Raw genomic sequence first — 19,694 nt, forward strand, 5'->3', positions numbered from 1 at the left:
AACATGTTAAGAACTAGAATGATATCAAAGTTGATATTCTTCAATCACCAGATAAAAATCACTTTTGAAAACCCAAACATAAGAATGTGTACTGTGAAACTGGAAGTGCTTCCCTTCCATAAAGATACATAATGCGGATTAAAGGTGAATTCCAAAATGAAATTGAATACAATTTCAGTCATTTGATTTGAAATTTAAAAAGTGAGTAACTTTGGACTGGTGGCATACTGTAGATATAATTTATTTGTATTAAAGGTTACTGAAAATTATCTGAAAAACTTTAACAATCTTCATACGTGTTTCTGCAAAAGTTTTCAGTTAGAATAAAATTTCTTCATGGTTACTAAAGATATGAATTTGATAGTTGCTCTCAAAATTGGCAGTTGAATCAGATACTTTTAATAAAGGTATTAATTTTCAGGGATTAAAAATTTCCCGGATTTCATGGCCTTTGTTCTTATTTACGAAAGAACATAAAATAAAATCCTAAGGAAATGTGAAAAGGGGCCTTCAGCGAAAGTTAGTCACCATGAAAATATTAAAACATCATCTAATCCGCCATTGTACACATTTTTTTCTATTGCTGTAATCCACTTCCACTTCCCTGGCAAGCAAGAAAGCGGAGATTCTTCAACGAAATGACTGTTAATACATAAAAATACCAAAACTTATTTTATCACTTTTTGAAAATAACTTGGGAAAACACGAAAATAAGTCCTTATTGCGAAAAGCTTAAATTTTGTGGATAGTGGATGTTCAATCGTGAGTATAAATTAACAGTGGAATAAATTATTATGCGGAATTAATCAATGTGAATTGCTGAAGAATTGATAAACTTAAGTAATGCAAATTAGGGCCTAATTGATTAATCCTGCATTAATTAATCCTGCATTAATTTATCCTCGCATAAATTCATACTCTTAAGGTAATTCCTACGAAATATAAATTGATCCAATTAAAGTAGTGCCAGACTTTGTATTTCAACAAGTGTGTTTGTTTCACTCCCATAAAAACAGATTCATCTTGTCTTCAATCCATATGTTTTGAAAATAAAGACCAGGGGAACTTCAGATACCGTGTCCTGTTGTAACCACCGTCAACATGGTTAAAAACTTTTCACTTCACAGGTAGGTACAACATTGTGTTTGTATTTTATTGGACGTCTGGTTCTAAAAAGTCAAAAAGTTTGTTCAGTTTTGATTTGAGCAAAGTATGCTCCTGCGTTCAACATCAATACGGTACAGTGTGCCGCGGTGGTATTAGTAGAGAGAGTGTTCGAGTCTGTTCATAATATGAGGCTGAAAATCTTCGGCGTACATACATATCGAAGTACCGTTCTGGCAGTGACAGTGACATAAACAGCATTTTCAAAGTTTACTTAAGCTTCAATATTGGCGTAAAGAATTATTCACAAAATAGCATCAAATACTCCATAATCCATCGTTTTTCGGCTTTTGTTCCGCTTCTGTTTACATTTTTCTGCTCGCTGCTTCCCATGCTCAACCATTTTTTTGCTGTAACACTGTGCTTCAAATGTCCACGAGAATGAATCAGTTCATGTTAGTCATAGTATATTCTCATTGGCATGTCTCACTCACTAAACCTTCTGTAAGAAACTCAATGTTGGTACCAGTTTTTGGCACGTTTTGGCGCAAGGCTTACTCTTTGAAAAATTACTTTCGGCGCATGCAATATCCATTATATAATTATAGGGTACTCTGGGTTTTGTCTTTCTACCAAAAATTTCATAATTTAATTTCCTTCAAAATGAAGTCACTATATAGGTAAACAATATGAATAAACGGTCAATTTCCCTTTTGTCTATGCTTTTATAATATCAGTAGGGTTTCGGTAGAGCAGCGCATAACACTGTGTGTGTAAAAAAACACACTGTCATTGATGAAGATGCCCGTCGTCCATTCTGACAATCGCATAAGGTTTGATCCAATATCAGTAGTTTGATAGTTATTCATTCAGTAGCAAACAATGTCCCTCAAGTAAATCCAGTTAAGCAACTACGTTAAAAAGATATTAACCAAACAAAAATCTTGTGTGCTATGCCCCCAGCGGTAAGTCTGATCACGATATCACGCAATGAAATTTTTGAAATTTGAATTTTTTTTGTCTTCAATCACACAACCACGAAAATCAGCACTTGTTATACATTTTTGGAAAGCTAAGGGGTAGGGGGATCAAAATAACATATGTTCCAATTTTTTTTTCGGACACTTTGGTGTTTTTTTCGGAAAAATATGACGGTCTCAGGCAAAAACCTATAGGGTCAATATTTAATGAAAATTTTAGCTTGAGAAAAGAGAAACCTATTGTATATTTTTGGAAAGCTCTCAAAAAATTAAGATTAGAGATACATTGCGAGTATAGGTGATTTTTGTATCTAAATCAAGATATTGACCCTTAAAAACGTGTTTTTCAGCCAGAAACAGCTATTTTGTCCACTTTTTGAAGCTCAAGATCTCGAGTTAGGTAGAAAAATCATTATTATAATCGCAATATATCTCTAATCTTAATTCTTTGAGAGCTTTATTCCAATCACGCTTTGACCTCTGATCACGCAATCACTAAGAAAAAATTTCCAAATCATACGTAATCACGCTAGAAAAAAGTCCCTATCACGCCACCATAAAAACCGCTTGAGGGACCTTTTATTTATAGTGTACTGCGTAGGGTATTTTGATCAAATTTACCAGTGTGTCGGGATCACACCGGGTCTATGACACAGCAGTGCGTTTAGATTGAGTAGTAAGTAGGATTAATGTAGATAGAGAGATATATTTCAAAACGATAACAAAATTTCTAAAAAAATTTTAATCAAAATAAGGTCCCATATGTTACATCAGGATGAAAGAAGGGGAAAATACTTCGTTTAATATTACTTTTCTTATTATCTCCTCCACAAGTCGACAAATTTATCAGCTTTTTTATAATAAGGATCTCGCGTGAAAATTTTTTCTTCCTTATCCGTTCGCGAATGGTACCCTTGACTTAGGTAAGGGAAGAAAGGCACAAGGGACTACAAAATTAGTAAAGGGAAAATGAAGATTGAAAAAAGGCGGTTCAGTATATTGACATGTGTTTTTATATGTAGGGAATTTTTCTTTTCTAATCTATTTATGGTGGTTGTAGAATTTTCCAAAATATAACAGATAAGTATGAAAAAATAATTTAGTTACAGATATGATAAGAAAAAATAATAGTATTTTGCCAATATCACGAATTAAGTATAATATTTTTGTCTCTCATCATTTTTTTCTTTTGAATATTTTTTCCCCAATTTCTTTACTTAGCCTTGATGTAATGAATTCGTTTCGCTTCATCCTTCATTCTTTTTCTTCTGAAGTGGATATACAAAATCCATAATTTGTGTAATTTTTTGTTGTTGAAAAAAGAGAATATTTTTTCACCGTAACCTAAATTTGTCTTTTGTCTTGCATACTTTATTAAATCTTGGTTCCAACATTATCTTAGTGGCACGGCTTTTAATAATTCTCAAACTTCAATTATTCATTGCCGTCGTGTAAAGGGTGATTTTTATTGTGCGATAAAAGTAGAATATTTTTTGTGGTGATTTTTTTACTTCTTCAGTCGCGCATTTGAAAATTTTCAGAAGGTGAAATTTATTTTTCAAATAGTCTTCTACGTGTTACTGATATATTGCTAACGACAAAGAAGAGTGATTTGTAAACTCAAACCCAGTTCCTTATCTGCTCATTTTTTTAATTTTGATAATGTTTGCGAGAGGTTGAATGAGGCCCCCAAGCGGTTTGCATGATGACGTGATAGGGACTTTTTTGTAGCAGCGTGATTACAAATTGTTTTTTCGTGATTGCTTGATGAGAGGTCAAAACGTGATCGTGATTTGAACAATTTTTGAGACGTGATACGTGATATGGACTTTTTCAAAGGGATGCGTAATTGTTCGTTTTTTTTGCTGATTTTCATGATCGTGATTGAAGACAAATATTCCGTGATATCGTGATCAGAGTTACCACTTGGGGGGCCTCTTGAATGTAATAAAATCCATCTGTAAAATAAAGAGTGGTGTTAGTGGGTCACCTTTTGAAAGGTGTGATTTCAGTTATCTATTTTAGAGCTCAATGAATTCAGGAATCAATAGTTCACGCACAGTGTGCTCCGTGATAACTTCATAACCACCAATAATGACCAGGTTTACAAACTTTGTGATCAACTATAAAACATATAATTCGCTTCACTTTAGATTAAATTATATGATACATCATGCAATAATTACTTGAAAACATCTCAAACAGGTGGTTGATCACCGAAACCTTGACATCAATGAAATATCCACATAAAATGTTAGATATCAAAATACTTGCAGCAACAATTTATCTAATTCTGGCAAATAATCCAATCTCTGCCAAAGAGATTATTAGGGATAACATAGTGGATTTTTTAGACAGACCTATTCTTGGTAAAAAGATAAAAAACCAAACGAAACAATTATTGGTTCCTGACATTAAAATCAATAATGATAACATGGAAAATGATTCGGGACCGGCGCCGGGATCACCACATTTGATAGAGTATCAATCATATTCAACTTTACGACCTGGTATCCATCATACCAAGGATCCAACTATTCATAAAACCATTGCAACAACAATTAATGGAAAACCAGGTGAGTTTCCCTTGTCGTTTTTTTCTTACTGTCACCCACTGACCTTTATTTATCCCTGGACCAAGCTATATCCGCCATCTTTGATCGAAGTTTTTTCTTGCATTGGTACTCGTAAAGAAGCCATTAGAGTGCTAGAAATTAACGTCTAGCAACGACGCTACATCATCAAAATTTTCGAGGGAGTATAGATCTAGCGCTCTCGATGCATTTATAACACTATTAAGTAGTGCCGCCATCAGGATTAGGGTACCACTTTTCAAAAAACTCCGATCAAAGATTTTGCTTGGCCGGGATTGAGAAACTTGTTCAGGGTATAGAAAGGTCATTGCTGTCACCACTGCTATTTCAATCGGGTTTACTTTCACAAGGTTTTAAATCCCGAGTCACAAAAAGGTGAGATTTTCTTGATTTACTCCCAATAGTCAGCATTTTGAAAGATTTTGTATGGATTTAATTTCTATGGATCAACCAAACAATAAAACGCCAAGAAATAATTTTACAAGTATCTTACGACGCTGGAAATCTAAATCTAAAATTCCATGTGGTTTTCATTTTGTTGAGTCAGCCATCTCACACGCGTGATCTTTTATACGAGATTTGTTTTTCAGGCAATAGAAAAGGACGTAAATAAAATCCCATCAGATAGATTACGCCGAGGGGCAAATCACTCAAAAAATGGTGTACGAGATTTATGATTTATTTTTGATTTATGATTTATTTTTGATTTATTTTTGATTTATGATTTATTTTTGATTTATTTTTGATTTATGATTTATTTCTGATTTATTTTTGATTTATGATTTATTTATGATTTATTTTTGATTTATTTTTGAATTATTTTTGATTTATTTCTGATTTATTTTTGAATTATTTTTGATTTATTTCTGATTTATTTCTAATTTATGAATAGGAGTAATTTTATGGAAAAATTTTTTCAAATTATAACGAACTGATACTCAAAATCATTGTCAAAAAAAATTAAAAAAGTTGAAAAGTCAATTTTTTTTCGAAAGATTTTTTATTTTATTTTTATTTATTCATGATTTATTTTTGATTTATTGATTTATTTCTGATTTATTTCTGATTTATTTTTGATTTATTGATTTATTTCTGATTTATTTCTGATTTATTGATTTATTTCTGATTAATTTTTGATTTATGATTTATTTCTGATTTATTTTTGATTTATGATTTATTTATGATTTTTTTTTTATTTATGATTTATTTTTGATTTATTTTTGATTTATAAAATTGTGTACGAGATTTATTTTAGTGATTTGCCCCTCGGATTACGCGAATAGGTTTGGAATCTACAAAAACTTAAGCGCGTATGAATGCGATTCAAATCGGTAACTGCAATATAGTCGAAATATGTTGAGATTTTAGTTTATTTTCGCGTTTTTTCAGAATTTAAAGTTTGGGCGAAAATTGTGATTTTACCACTTAATTTCATTTGAAGGGTTCGTTGGCTGCTAGGCTATATTCTGACTCAGGTAAGTTATGGCATGTCTCAAAAACCTGAAAATTACCATAATTTTTGAAGGCCATTAGCCGGCAGAAAATGAGGAAACCAATGATTTGCAACGAAGGATACCGTGATGAAGTTTCGCTGTAGGGGTGTTACCTAATTGTTTACGCCCTTATTTTCGCGAAAAACCACAAAAACTAAAAAATGCTGACGTCAGCAAAACTTGTTTTTTGAATAACTCCAGTTTGGCCAAAGATAGAAACATGAAATTTGGACTGAAGTTAGACATCATTTAAAGGGTCATTTTGCAAAAAAAAAAATTGAAATTTTGCTGACATCAGCACTTTATTGCAAAATTTCGTATTTTGCTGATTTCTGCTGACGACAGCAAAATTTTGAAAAATTTCTTTTTGCAAAATGATCCTTTTAATGATATTCAACGTTGGTCCAAATTTCATGTTTCTACCATTAGCCAAACTGGAGATATTTAAAAAAACAAGTTTTGCTGACGTCAGCACTTTTTGGTTTTTGCGGTTTTTCGCGAAAATAAGGGCATAAACAATTAGGTAACACCCCTACAGCAAAACTTCATCATGGTATCCTTCGTTGCAAATCATCGGTTTCCTCATTTTCTGCCGGCTAATGGCCTTCAAAAATTATGGTAATTTTCAGGTTTTTGAGACATGCCATAACTTACCTGAGGAGCCTTATTGGAGCAATATCGAGCTTTTGAATCCTGAGATCCTAAGCGGTCGTAAATCTTAAGTCTAATGTTAAAACTCAGATTTAAAAACTTTCCAACCGTACTTTAATACGTTTTAAAATCATTTGTGGTGTTTAAAATTTCGCGTCGCAATCCCCTTTGTTTCAAATATTTTGTCCAAGATTGTGGTTATGGTGATAAGAAATGATATGATACAATAATTCTTTGCTTTAAATGAATGAAAACTTTTTTTCAACTTTTTTTTCAGATAGTGGATCTTCTTCTTCAGCCTTCACTGGTGAAAATTTGAAGACCATAATCATTTTACTATTGTGTATATTATTGGCGCTGATAGTTTTTGTAGTTGTTCATTTCTATCTCACAATGAGAAGGTAGGTACCAACCCCTTTCCGGAATTTCCAGCGGAGCTGTGTATAAGTCACCAAGCGGTTTTCGTGATGACGTGTTAGGGACTTTTTTCTAGCGTGATTTCGTGATTTGAAAATTAGTGATCAGAGGTCAAAACGTGATAGTGATTTGAAGGATTTTTGAGCTGTGGTATGTGATTGGGACTTTTACAAAGTTTCACATTTTCCAAATTTTTTGCTGATTTTTATGATCGTGATTGAAGACAAAAAATTGACGTGATATCATGATCAGACTTACCGCTGGGGGGCCTCTGTGTAGGTTGTAGGTAGACAACCCTAACATCTACACAAGGTCACTAGAATCGATCAATTTAGGGGGGGGGGGTTAATTTGAAAACAGAGGTTAGACCAACACACGGTAAACACCTCTGTAACTGCCGCTATTTCTTTCCGACCTAGGTCCTCTCGGATATATAATGATGATGATGATTTTTTTCAAAATGTGCTTAACTTGTAATTAGCATTATTTTGGCCATGGAAGCCTCGTGTTCTGATATAGTTTGTTCTTACCTGTATCAGGGATATGTTATACTATAGTGGAGCTGGATAACGCACATTTAAAAAGCCTTGTTCTATCTCTGTCCCTGACATTAAAATTTGATATGAAATTTAACTTTTTTAATTACAAACTCGTGAAATTTGTATTTCCTCTTAGCCAATGATTCTGCTGCTGCATTTATCGTTTACGATTAAAAACTTTTAATTATCAAGAGGGTCTGTAAAACATTGGTGAATGGCAATTTAAAAAAATGAAAAACATTGTTTTCATTGTAAAGTTATAAGAAGTTTCTTCTCTAAGATTATAAATAGTACTTTTTCATTTGAAATACCGCGCTACACCGCGGGGTGCCTCACTTTCTAACTGATATTTTCAGATAGCAAGTCGGTATGTCTGATTATGGAAAAAAATTCAAGTCAATTGAAACAATATTTGTCAAAATATTTACATCCGAAATTTTTAAAGAGAAATCATGAAAGCTTCTCAAATTCATAACACACGCTGATAAAAATAGATTTCATTTACAAGGAAGCTTTTGGGGTATCTTCTACAAATATTATTTTGATGAAAAGCGGGAACATCATAGCAAAATATGTGCAAACGTACTGCATGAATACTTTGTCTGCTTCATTTTTCTTATAAAAACAGAACACTCAAAGGGACAGAGATGGATTTCTATTATCAACAGTTTACAATAGAAAAGACAAAGAAGCAATCCGCTAAGGAATTCTCGTCCTTCATCCAGCTCCGCTATAACATATCCCTGCCTGTATTTATCTCCTTGCTTTTATTATCAGTCTCGAAGGATATCATCGTCTAAGGTTATGAGAAGTATTAATCCAGGCTAATGAACACGCGAATATTTATATGGGTTATGCACAGTCAAAATCGATAAGAAGAAAGTTGTGAGTTGTGGGTTGTGAGTTGTGATAGTTACAAGCTTAATAATTTGATCTGGGCATCCATTTAAGAATTTATTTTTGACCATCGCAGATAGTTCCTTAGGTACACGCTTTTTTTTTAAGAATGGGCTTTTATCATTTCATCATGGATATTTTTAACTATTTAGGAAAATTCATCCTAAAATATTCTTACGGTATTCTTAGCTTAGGATTTGGGATGATTGGTAATTTAAAGTTAAAAAATAGTTCTTTAAATGCCATTTTTAGGGTTTGTTGCCAAATTCCATGATGGTGGTGTTCTTTATATTCTTAGCATATTCTTAATTTTTTAGCCATTTTCATGATGAAATTTCTTATAAAGTATATTCTTATAAAAAAAAGCGTGTAGTGATTTGTCAAATATTGGACTGTCAATAACAAATATTTTTTGGTCGTTTTAGGACGTACACGGGTGTTTTCGTACCCAGACATAATTTCGTTCCCGCAAATCCATTCGACGCTTCTTGGATCTATGAACATATAGACTGTGTACCTATTATCATACAAGGAGGAGGAGAGAAGAGAGGCTCGACAATTCCATTTTTCAAAGCAAAACATAAAAGAAGAAGAGCTATGATAACACATCTTTAAGCGCTCTATAATTTCGTTCGAGAAAACATACGATTTCGTAATCTGCATCCCTTCCTAAGAATGATGATAGTCGGAAAAGAAAACTCAGCATTTTCTTTAATCTTTCCGGAGTAAGTGGTTAACTAGCTGGGTCATTGTGTACGTATTGTGTACGTATTGTGTACGTATCGCTTTCTGGGAGCAGGTCGCTCAAGAAAATGGGCGACAAAGGATGTATGGCAATGAATAGATACTATGGGCAATTCTTCAGCACTTACATACATGGAATCAAAACAAAAGTACAAAAATTTATTGCAGGATATTGTGGAAATTATTGGTGACTAATTTTTATTGGGAGAGGAATAATATTGAGAGTGAAAGATTTTACACCAATTAAAGAATTAAAACAGTTTCTAATCATTCACTACTGTACTATATTGGTCGCGTTGGAATACATATTCTAGACGAACAATAAATTTGTTTGGGTGAACGTGTTTTGAGTATAATTAAATCTTGCAATTGAAAAAGTTTTGCCAAACAGTGTGAAGTGAACCGTGATGTTTTTGAAAACAAATTTCAAATGTTTCATCTGAAATATTTTGAATGAAATATATTAACATAAAATTATCAATTTATAAAAGAAATTCATTAATTGTTTATTTTTTTAAATTTTTGGTTTTGTTGTATATGGTAAAATATTAAGGTAAATATTTATTTTTCGAGGCCTTCAGTATAATTAATTCTCCCCTAATAATTTATTACGACATTTTTGGGATTTTGCTAGAATTTTAAGGGATATTTTGAGTATAATTAACATATCCCTTAAAACGTAGCAATACACGATTTCTTTTATAAGAACAATTTTATAAATTTTTAAGTAAAAAAACTAAGCGTATTGAAAGAACATCATAAGAACATTTAAGCCTGAAAATTAAAAAAAATTAAGAACAGCCCAGCCTGATCCAAATTGTATTGGTTCTTATAAAAAAAGCGTGTAAGTAAATACTACACCCCTTTCTTACTCACAGACCCAGTAGGATTTTTTCAGTCAGTGGGCATAAAGATAACGAACTGAATCTTGACGGGGATTGACATACCCATATTTTTTATGGCTGGGGATTTCAATTCTTTTATTTTCAAGTCAGAAAATTCAGTGGGGATGGGAAAAATAGCATAATATGTTGCAATGTGGATTGGTTTATATGATTATTTTCAGTGAGGACAAAAATTGTATGATAATTTTTCACCGGAGACAATATTTTGGCCAATTTTTCCATTGGGAAGGGGTTCCAGTGGGTCTGTGAGAAGGGGGTGTAATACTGTCTGAACTGCCAAATCCCTTTCGTCAGGGAGTCGTGAGGGTGAATTAAGGTACCCTAGCTAGTTCAAAGATTTTCGAGATCGATTGGTATACTTTTGTCAAATTTTAGTTCTAGATTGTTTTTACAAATGCGTAGTGTTAGATTCCATATGCATTGCACTAATACATCCCTGTCTCAATTAAGTAAGAAATCTTTATTCAAAGGGGAGGGATAAGATAAAGTGTTAATAACAAATTACTGATCTAATTAGGTACTATTACAGCTGTAATGAGGAGTCCTTAATATGAGTCTTTTCCCAGTGTAATTTGCAATTAAGCTGGTATTTAAGGGTTAAACCTTTTTTTATAAGAACAAACTATATTAGAACATAAGGCTTCGACGGCCAACAAGTTAAGAACATTTAAAATCTTTATGAACTCAAAAACACTCGATTTCGTAGGAAAATAGGTAAAAATGGTCAAAACATGGGGAAATAAGAACATGTTGAGAACATTTTTTGGCTCGAAACTCAACAAGTTAAGGACATCCGAAGGCTTCAAAAGGAAGGGGGTCCCTAGTTATGTTAAATGAGGCATATATACCAGATTACATAACTATACACACTTTTTTATAAGAATTGTGTTCTTTCATTTCATGATGGGTATTATTAACTTTTCTGGGAAAACCACCCTAAAATACTCTTACAGTATATACTTAGGTTAGGATCCTACCCAGTCTAAATCTAGCATGTAGTACCTCGAGAAAAGATTTGCGGATTATTGGAAATTTACAGGTGAAATATGCTGAAAAAACATTCTTATGTTCAGTTTGCCAAATTCCACGATGGTGTTATTCTTAGCATATTCTTAATTTTTTTACCAATTTCATCATGAATATTCTTATAAAGTATATTTTTATAAAGAAATAAGCGTGTATTCACAAATAATTTTCGATTTGAAATTTGCCAGGGCTGTAAGCAAATGTAACCCGGAAATCTAATTACTTATTGAGAAAAACGAACTATTTGCCAAAAACCAAAACCAAGCATTTAATTCAGTTTATGAATCAGAAAACATTGTCATTGTGTCTGCATTCGATTATTTTTCCAAACAACGATTGTTTAGAGAAACAAAAAATGTTTTGAAAGTTTGATTCCCAAACCATTTGTAATCTGGAAAAAAGAATCAATGATGCACCTATTGAAACACCTTTACTCATTTTCAGCATTTCTCGTTCGAAAAAAATTAAGGAAATAAAAACATTCGAAACAAAGCAAACTTTTTCTTTGATTTAATGTTTCTATCTTTAAATTTCTTTTTACATTTTCACGGCTTATTAAATTTGCTCAATGGACCGTTTTATGGTTCATTGGTTATGCCATTAAAATATTATTTGATCATCTTACCTTCTGTATAATACCTGTTTTTAACGAGATCCATTCGAATTTCTTCACTTTCAAAAAAGTTTAATTTCTTAATCGCTTTGTATCTTCTTCGAGCCGTCTTGACGAATCTGGTATATTCGATTCCAAGGTATTTGCTCATCATATTTTGATATTTTTACTTGAGAATATTTCAGATTTCATTTGCTCACAATACTGGTAGATTATGAATTGGAGATGTATCGGAATAAAGCTTGGTTTCCAATATCTTTTTTAATTTCAAGGAAAAAATCTTTTGTTATTGGATCGGCCATTTGTTCTGATTCAATATCTTCGAAAACATCACAATAGATCTCATACATTGCCTGAAATGTATCAAAGCTGAAATCAGGGTATTGGTCATGATAATCTAGTAAAAGATAGAAAGATTATTACTAAGAAAACATTTTTAATAATGATATTCTCTTTTATTTTCTTTACAGATGGATAAACGATTTTTGATCTTACTGGTCGCCTTCGTGGCATACACATCCGCTAAATCTGTTAGCCGTAAGTATCTTATTTTATTCATTTTCAAATACAGTTGACGTTCTACTATTCGATGTTCTACTATTCGATAGGCTTCCTTATTCGATGAAATTTATAGTCCCCGTCAACAAGAAATTATCATAAACGACGCTCCCTTATTCAATAAGCTCCCTTATTCGATGAAAATCCAAGTCCCCTTCAAGATCGAATTAGAGAGCGTCAACTGTACCTAAATGCAAGAAATTCCTCTTCTTATTCTTGCTTTATTCCCAATCTAAAAATGTTTTGGATTTAGCGCGTATCGAAAGACAACAATAAATCCCACAAAGTCGTGTACAAATTCGGATATTTGCAGCGAAGAAGATATTGTACTTTGATGCAATATTTTAAAGTTGCTTTTACGATATTACGATAAGAATTACGATATTCATGGCTATTTTGCGCGCATTTCACAACATTTTTGGATACAGGATTTATATTACGCACGAAAAAATTTGAATATAATTCGAAAGGACTCGAAAACTTAAACTAATCTTACATATCTCCGGAGAAACCTTCCTTACTCAATTCCAAAAAATCCAAACTTTGTTATATGACAGTCATTACAACTTTGTGTGAAAGAGAAAGACTTTTGTTCCTTTTTTCACAAAAATTATTGAAACTGCATGATGAGTCTATATAATATCCATTTGACATAATTTATCTAACACATATATATATATTTATAGCATGTTAGATATTATATTGTTGCATGGTTAAATGCACCTCAAAATCTGATTCTTTTGGCTTTAAACTGATAGAAAACTATATACCTATACACAATCATTTTATACAAAAACATGTACAGCAAAAATTTCAAAACAATCTGCTTTTAACCAGGAACAAAATGGTGACTCTGGTTCGATTTCATTGGATCATCATTTCATAGTTATAAACAAGCAACTTGCTGAAACAGGATGTGCCGCCACAACTTCAAAAATACTTACTAAAGTTTCAATATTTTTTTTGGAAAAGAGAATTAAAAAAAGAGCTTTACTCTTTCACACCTAATGGACATAATTTATTGTTCCTTTTAGGTGTGAAGAAATCTGCTAACCCATGTGGCTGCACTCCTGCTCCAGCTTGTTGTGCCCCACCACCACCTCCACCACCAGCCCCAATGTGTGCATGTGCCCCAGCACCAGCCCCATGTGGTTGTGCCGGAGGAGCCGGTGCTGCCCCACCAATGCCAGGACCCCCAGGACCGGGAGGACCACCCGGAGCCCCAGGAGGCCCAGGAGCTATGGGACCCGCAGGACCTCCAGGACCCCCAGGAGCCGGAGGATGCGGAGGACCACCTGGACCACCAGGACCACCAGGACCTCCAGGAGCACCAGCCCCACCTCCACCACCACCACCTCCAATCTGTCTCCACCATTGTATGAAGATCTGCCCAGTCAGTGCCCCTGCCTGTGCCCCACCACCACCAGCTTGTGCCCCACCACCATGCCCAGCTCCACCACCATGTGCCGCTCCACCATGTGCCCCACCACCACCATGCCCTGCACCTTGTCCACCACCTATGCCATGTGCTGCTCCACCATGCCCACCACCTATGCCATGTCCACCACCATGTCCACCACCTTGCCCACCACCACCTCCACCACCAATGTGCACCTGTGGGCCACCACCATGCTCCTGTGGAAAATAGAGTGGATAATAAAACGACGCATTATTGTTAATAGATGTTAAATGAGTCATTTAAGCAAATTACTTTGCTTGATTTCAATTTCAACAAAATCAATCTCCAGAAGATACTTTCCTTGAGGAATGAATATTGAGATCTCAACTTTTACGTTAAGAAATTTCCTCATAAGATTTTTCTTATGTATAATTTCAATAACTATATTATGACACATATTTTTATAAATAAAAGAAACTCTAGAAAATTATAATTGAATTGAAAATATTTTCCGCATTTACTTAACGATCCTTTCCAATCAATTTCTTGACGAAGGTCTGAATTTCTAACTCTCTGAATAAACAATACATTTTTCCATAGTTGGGATATTTAGGGTGCATTAAAGTCTGATCACGATAAGTGTGCACTCTTTTTTCTTTTACATATAAATTTTGAAGGAATTCTTCAATCTTTATAAATTTGGTATCATTGGAAAGATATTAGCGAGTGGAACAATTTGAAATAAAAAAATCTTTAAAAAAATTCTAAAAATGAAGATGAAAATGAAGAAGAAAAAAATAAAGATCTGGTAGAAAAGTGCTATAACTTTCATTTTAACTGGAGAGATTCTTTGATCTTAGGAGGTCATCACTGACCAATTTTACGCTGAAAGATTGCCAGATTTAAAGTCATATGCAATCATACAACATATTTGGATTTTTCAATTTGCAAGTTTTAAATTTTATTTATAAATTTTGAACTTTAGAAAAAGGCATGTTAGTTTTTCTCCCCAATAGACCTTTTCATAAATTACATCATGAACATCACTTGCCTAGTTTTGAAATTATTGCCGTGGTGATTAAGTCCCAGCGGATTTTTTTAACGTGCAAATTACGGTATTTTCTCCTTTGTTACGAGTGATTAATCGTTAATTGCACGACAAAACATACGATTCCGAGGTAATCGTCAGTAAACATTCGAAAACCTCCTTTTTTTCTTCTGTTTAAAAAGAAAACATTGCAGTTTAATTTTTCTTTGTTTTCAATTAAAAGAAGCTATTGTAACGTAAAATATCTTTGTTCCTTTTTATATTGAAGAAAAAAAATGTCTTTGTTTTTTATTATATAGTAAAAAAAAGTCTCTGACACAGGACTTGGGAGAGAAAAGAATAAGGGGACAAAAGTGTCCCCCCGCCGAAGAGTGCAAAAAGTGGTAATAGTGCAATTAACGATTAATTGCACCCCTCTAAACCAATCAGATTCGAGTAATTTTGCACGGCTGACGATTACCATAGTAATTGTTTGAATACGAAGCAAGTGATGTTCGTGACGTAATTTATAAAAAGGTCTATTAAATAGAAATTGTTTTTACTATTATATGAGGCATGAAAAGTAATGAACAATGCACGAGGTATGTAAAATCGAATTCGGTGATCTACGCTCCTTATTAAATACTCTCAAAAAACTTTAAACAAAAATTGAAACAAAAATTGAAAAAAAAAAGATTTAGCATCAAATATTTTGATTTTTTAATTTTCTACTTTTCATCGTAGATGGAGATAAACGATCACCCTGTTCGTGTTCAGCACCGCCATGTTCATGCCAAGAACTCCCAATGCAAACCATCACTATCCCCATGGCTGCCCCATGTGCACCACCAGCCTGTGCCCCACCACCACCAGCTTGTGCCCCAGCATGTATGCCAGCATGTGCACCAGGATGTGGTGCCGGTGGAGCCGGAGCCGCTCCACCACCACCACCACCACCACCAGTCCCAGGACCACCAGGATCTATGGGACCAGTCGGACCACCAGGAGGACCAGGAGGCCCAGGACCAGCTGGACCTCCAGGACCACCAGGAACCCCAGGATCAGGAGGTCCACCAGGACCACCAGGACCACCAGGACCTCCAGGAGCCCCAGCTCCACCAGCTCCACCACCACCACCAGTCTGCTTACATCACTGCATGAAAATCTGTCCAGCTCCAGCACCTGCCTGTGCGGCACCTCCACCTCCACCTCCACCACCACCAATGTGCACCTGCTCGCCACCACCATGCTCATGTGGAAAATAGATTTCTTTCTAAAATCAAATTTAGAGACACTCTGTTAAAATTGACTATGATAATATTACTCAATCTTGAGTTCTATTCCTTTTATGGACACTGCAAACTTAATAAATTCTATTTTTTTTGATGTTCGTAAAATTGTAAATTTAGATATTTTTTGAAAGAATTATACTTCCACTTTACACATTTACACATAAACAAAATCTTTCTCAATTTAGCTTGGATATTTCCTTGATTAGTAAATTTACGTATCCTTTATATTTTGCACGATTGCATGAAAGTATTTTGGCTGAAAAAGTGATCAATCCATTAACCCTGGGAAGAGGTCTCAATATACTGCAAGTTAGGTAAAGTGAACTATTATAATTGTGGCCCTTAGAGTTAAGTTTTCCAGGCTTCCCAAATTTCGTTTGATGAGTCAATAGGAGGGTGAGGGTGCAATATTGGAAAAGGTAAAACATTTAGATAAAAGCAACTTTGAACAAAAACAAAAACCAACAAAAATCTGACAATGCTTACACTTTAATTGACAAAATTTCAACTTTAAAGTCAATATTTTGTTTAAAATTAGCTAAATGTTTTGTTTGCACACATAAAGTCATTTTAAAATCTCATAAAAGAAATTTTCTCTGAACTTCAAACTTTCAAAAATTATAATACATCTTTGTAGACATTAACGTTTAGGTTCTCCTACTTATATCTATCGACCCTTTGCACAAAACGAACTTTTGTTAGTTAACTAGTGAGACAGGGGTGTATGTTCCTCTCCCAAGTGACAAAAAAGCTAAAGTATAGTCGCGACTTTGGGATTCGGATTCTATATTGAGAAAATTAGGCATAACTTATCTTTCTTTTATCCTAGAGTTGAAGAAAAGATCTCCATGCAGTTGCTCCCCACCACCATGTGACTGTGCTATTAACCTTCCACCACAAGTGATCAGTCTCCCTGCACCACCAGCACCTTGTATGCCAGCCGGATGTGCCGCAGGAGGAGCTGCAGCTGCTCCACCACCACCAGGACCACCTGGACCAGCTGGACCACCAGGAGCCCCAGGAGGCCCAGGAGGACCAGGACCAGCAGGACCTCCAGGAGCACCAGGAGGTGCTGGCTTTGCAGGTCCACCAGGACCACCGGGACCACCAGGACCTCCAGGAGCCCCAGCTCCACCAGCTCCTCCACCACCACCAGTCTGCTTACATCATTGTATGAGAATCTGTCCCGCCCCTGCACCCGCCTGTGTAGCTGCTGCCCCTGCTTGTGCTGCTGCCCCGTGCCCACCACCACCACCTCCTCCTCCTCCTCCTCCTCCCCCACCTCCACCACCACCTCCTCCACCTCCCCCACCACCACCACCTCCACCACCACCACCACCTCCATGCCCTGCTCCACCTTGTATGCCCCCACCACCACCAGTCTGTGCCTGCTCACCACCTCCTTGTTCATGTGGGAAATAAACTCAATGACTTGTTAATGAATTCTTATTCTATTTTGTAGATATTGTAGATTTTTCTAACGTAAAATTTTCTTTTACAATACAAAATATTACCTATAATAAATCATAAATCAATTGAAATTTAGACAATTCCTAAAAATCAAAACCAAGTATCCTCGTATATTTCTTGAACAAAAAGTTTTAACATAATTCTCAATAAGAATGTCACCGTTATAGTGATTCTTCTGTCACTAAAGCACATTGTCGTTCTGTTTACCGAAGCAACTTTCGAACCATCCTAACATGCTCCTTTTTAGCCTTGCCAGCGACATATTTCCTTCTAGAATTAGATTTTTCACTGTACGCAACTTGCACGATACTGCTTCCCAATGATCTACCAAAGTGGGTTTGGGAGAGGTTAGATACACTGATTTCAGTAACAAACCTTGCGCGTTGACGCCGGATAGTTTGTCCTTTTGAACCTATTAGATAACCAGCACATTCACCAGGGATATATAATTTACAATCTTCCTCGTTTACTACACTATTTTCAAAACATTGATGGATAAAGGCTTTCCTGAAAGCTTTAACACCTTCATCATCAGCATCTACGTGATTTTCATCCACTTTTCCTTGTTTTAACTTGCCTTCGAATTCTTCACTCCACTCGACCCATTGCACTTCAATCTCTTTCAGCAGTAATACCTTGAAGAGAAACAATCTTCGATTATCACAAGTATAAAAACAGCAGCCTGGATTTTCCATATTACCACGAGTTGCGACTCGTATTCGTGGATATTCCCCAACATCTAAGGTTCCATCAAAGATAAGATGCATTGCTTCCATTATGGTAGGATGTGATTCATCCCAAAACTTTTTCACGGTCTTCTGCGTGAGCTTGATTTCTTTGGGATCCATTATCACACTGTCTTCAATGACTTCAGATTGATTATGAGAAGATTTATTAGAACTTCCTTTGGACTTCTTTGGTGCTGTTTTTCTCTGGGAGATCGGTTGAGCTGCCAAAGCAACTTCCCCAGTAGTATCTAATCGAATGCCTTTTCTATTAGATTCATTTTTTTCACATTCTAATATATTCAATGGTATTTTTCTATCTCGAGTTTCCCACGCCTCTTCCCAATGATCTATTCTTTCACGACAACAAGTCCACACAGCTAACGGCGGTGCATATTTCTTGATGTAAGTGTGACTGGTTCTCTGTAAAATCAAATCTCCTATATGGGGCTTTTTTGTTACTTTAATCATAGTATAAGAAAGCCGCGGCTGGAATATGTACAGCATTGTCTTTTCAGTTAATTGCTGTTCCATCTCTGTCTCCGAGCTTTATAAGCACATCAAGATGATCAGTTTGTTATTGGTAGATAGTTTTTGAAATTTTTCTCTTATTTTTCTTCACAAAAAGTTTTTTTGTCGTTAGATATCTTTGAATATGTACCCAATAGATCACTTGAACAAATTTTGGACATATTTTAGGGGTATTTTGTGGAAACAATAGTTTTTCGCTAAAATTAAAATTATAAGAACTATATTCAAGATGACAACTTTCCTGTCAGTTTAAATGATAAATTTTGAAGGTGCTGGCTTGAAATTTTCACAGTATTATCATGATGTACTTATTCATTGATTTCTAAATAGATTTCACTGAAATATTGCGAAGGCATTTCGAGGCACCTCATTAATTTTTGAGTTCTTTCAGCCCAGCCATTTTGTGCTTGTTTCAATTTCTTAGTGTTGATTTTTCCTTTACAATGATTTTATAATGCAAGTGTATTATCAAGAGCATATCATTAATGTCTAAAACGCACTGAGAAGTAAGTATTATCGACAAACCAATAAAATTTACCATTAAAGATGCTACATTACTGATTTCTTGATCAACAAATAGTCATCAAATACGACAGAGATAGAATAACAGAAATTCAGATGTTATCATTCCAGCCGCGGCTTTCTTATACTATGCTTTAATAGTGGAGGATAGACTTTTACAAGGGTGTCGGCTTGTGATCACATCGCCTTCTTTATGGCCAATCTGTC

The 19,694-nt window shown here is 34.8% G+C and overlaps 3 protein-coding genes across 3 annotated transcripts; 2 read left to right on the forward strand and 1 right to left on the reverse strand.

The window, feature by feature from the left end:
• Positions 1 to 4,235: 4,235 nt before the first annotated feature.
• LOC136824162 (uncharacterized) lies at positions 4,236 to 9,357 on the forward strand. Its single transcript, XM_067080330.1, has 3 exons — positions 4,236 to 4,660; positions 7,100 to 7,223; positions 9,101 to 9,357. Exons 1-3 carry the CDS (start codon positions 4,318 to 4,320, stop codon positions 9,288 to 9,290), a joined length of 657 nt encoding a protein of 218 aa, XP_066936431.1. The 5' UTR covers positions 4,236 to 4,317; the 3' UTR covers positions 9,291 to 9,357.
• A 2,573-nt stretch (positions 9,358 to 11,930) lies between these two features.
• On the forward strand, positions 11,931 to 17,748 carry LOC136824210 (basic proline-rich protein-like). The gene is made up of 5 exons (XM_067080388.1): positions 11,931 to 12,102; positions 12,434 to 12,500; positions 15,692 to 16,211; positions 16,425 to 16,486; positions 17,069 to 17,748. The coding sequence occupies exons 2-5, from the start codon at positions 12,434 to 12,436 to the stop codon at positions 17,659 to 17,661; spliced, it is 1,242 nt and encodes a 413-aa protein (XP_066936489.1). The 5' UTR covers positions 11,931 to 12,102; the 3' UTR covers positions 17,662 to 17,748.
• Positions 13,512 to 14,303, reverse strand: LOC136824191 (uncharacterized). Its single transcript, XM_067080368.1, has one exon. It carries the CDS (start codon positions 14,217 to 14,219, stop codon positions 13,512 to 13,514), a length of 708 nt encoding a protein of 235 aa, XP_066936469.1. The 5' UTR covers positions 14,220 to 14,303.
• Positions 17,749 to 19,694: the final 1,946 nt, after the last annotated feature.

This window comes from Clytia hemisphaerica, unplaced genomic scaffold (genome assembly GCF_902728285.1).
Source record: "Clytia hemisphaerica strain Z4C2 unplaced genomic scaffold, Clytia hemisphaerica genome assembly, whole genome shotgun sequence".
NCBI classification, from domain to species: domain Eukaryota; kingdom Metazoa; phylum Cnidaria; class Hydrozoa; order Leptothecata; family Clytiidae; genus Clytia; species Clytia hemisphaerica.

What these genes read in the sequence shown, in the direction of transcription:
- LOC136824191 (XM_067080368.1), bottom strand. Translation starts at nt 14,219, where the DNA reads ATGACTCATTTAACATCTATTAACAATAATGCGTCGTTTTATTATCCA.
- LOC136824162 (XM_067080330.1), top strand. Translation starts at nt 4,318, where the DNA reads ATGAAATATCCACATAAAATGTTAGATATCAAAATACTTGCAGCAACA. An exon ending in AACAATTAATGGAAAACCAG is followed by an intron (nt 4,661 to 7,099) that starts GTGAGTTTCCCT and finishes CTTTTTTTTCAG; the next exon opens with ATAGTGGATCTTCTTCTTCA. An exon ending in TTCTATCTCACAATGAGAAG is followed by an intron (nt 7,224 to 9,100) that starts GTAGGTACCAAC and finishes TGGTCGTTTTAG; the next exon opens with GACGTACACGGGTGTTTTCG.
- LOC136824210 (XM_067080388.1), top strand. Translation starts at nt 12,434, where the DNA reads ATGGATAAACGATTTTTGATCTTACTGGTCGCCTTCGTGGCATACACA. An exon ending in ATCCGCTAAATCTGTTAGCC is followed by an intron (nt 12,501 to 15,691) that starts GTAAGTATCTTA and finishes TTTTCATCGTAG; the next exon opens with ATGGAGATAAACGATCACCC. An exon ending in CCATGCTCATGTGGAAAATA is followed by an intron (nt 16,212 to 16,424) that starts GATTTCTTTCTA and finishes TTCTCAATTTAG; the next exon opens with CTTGGATATTTCCTTGATTA.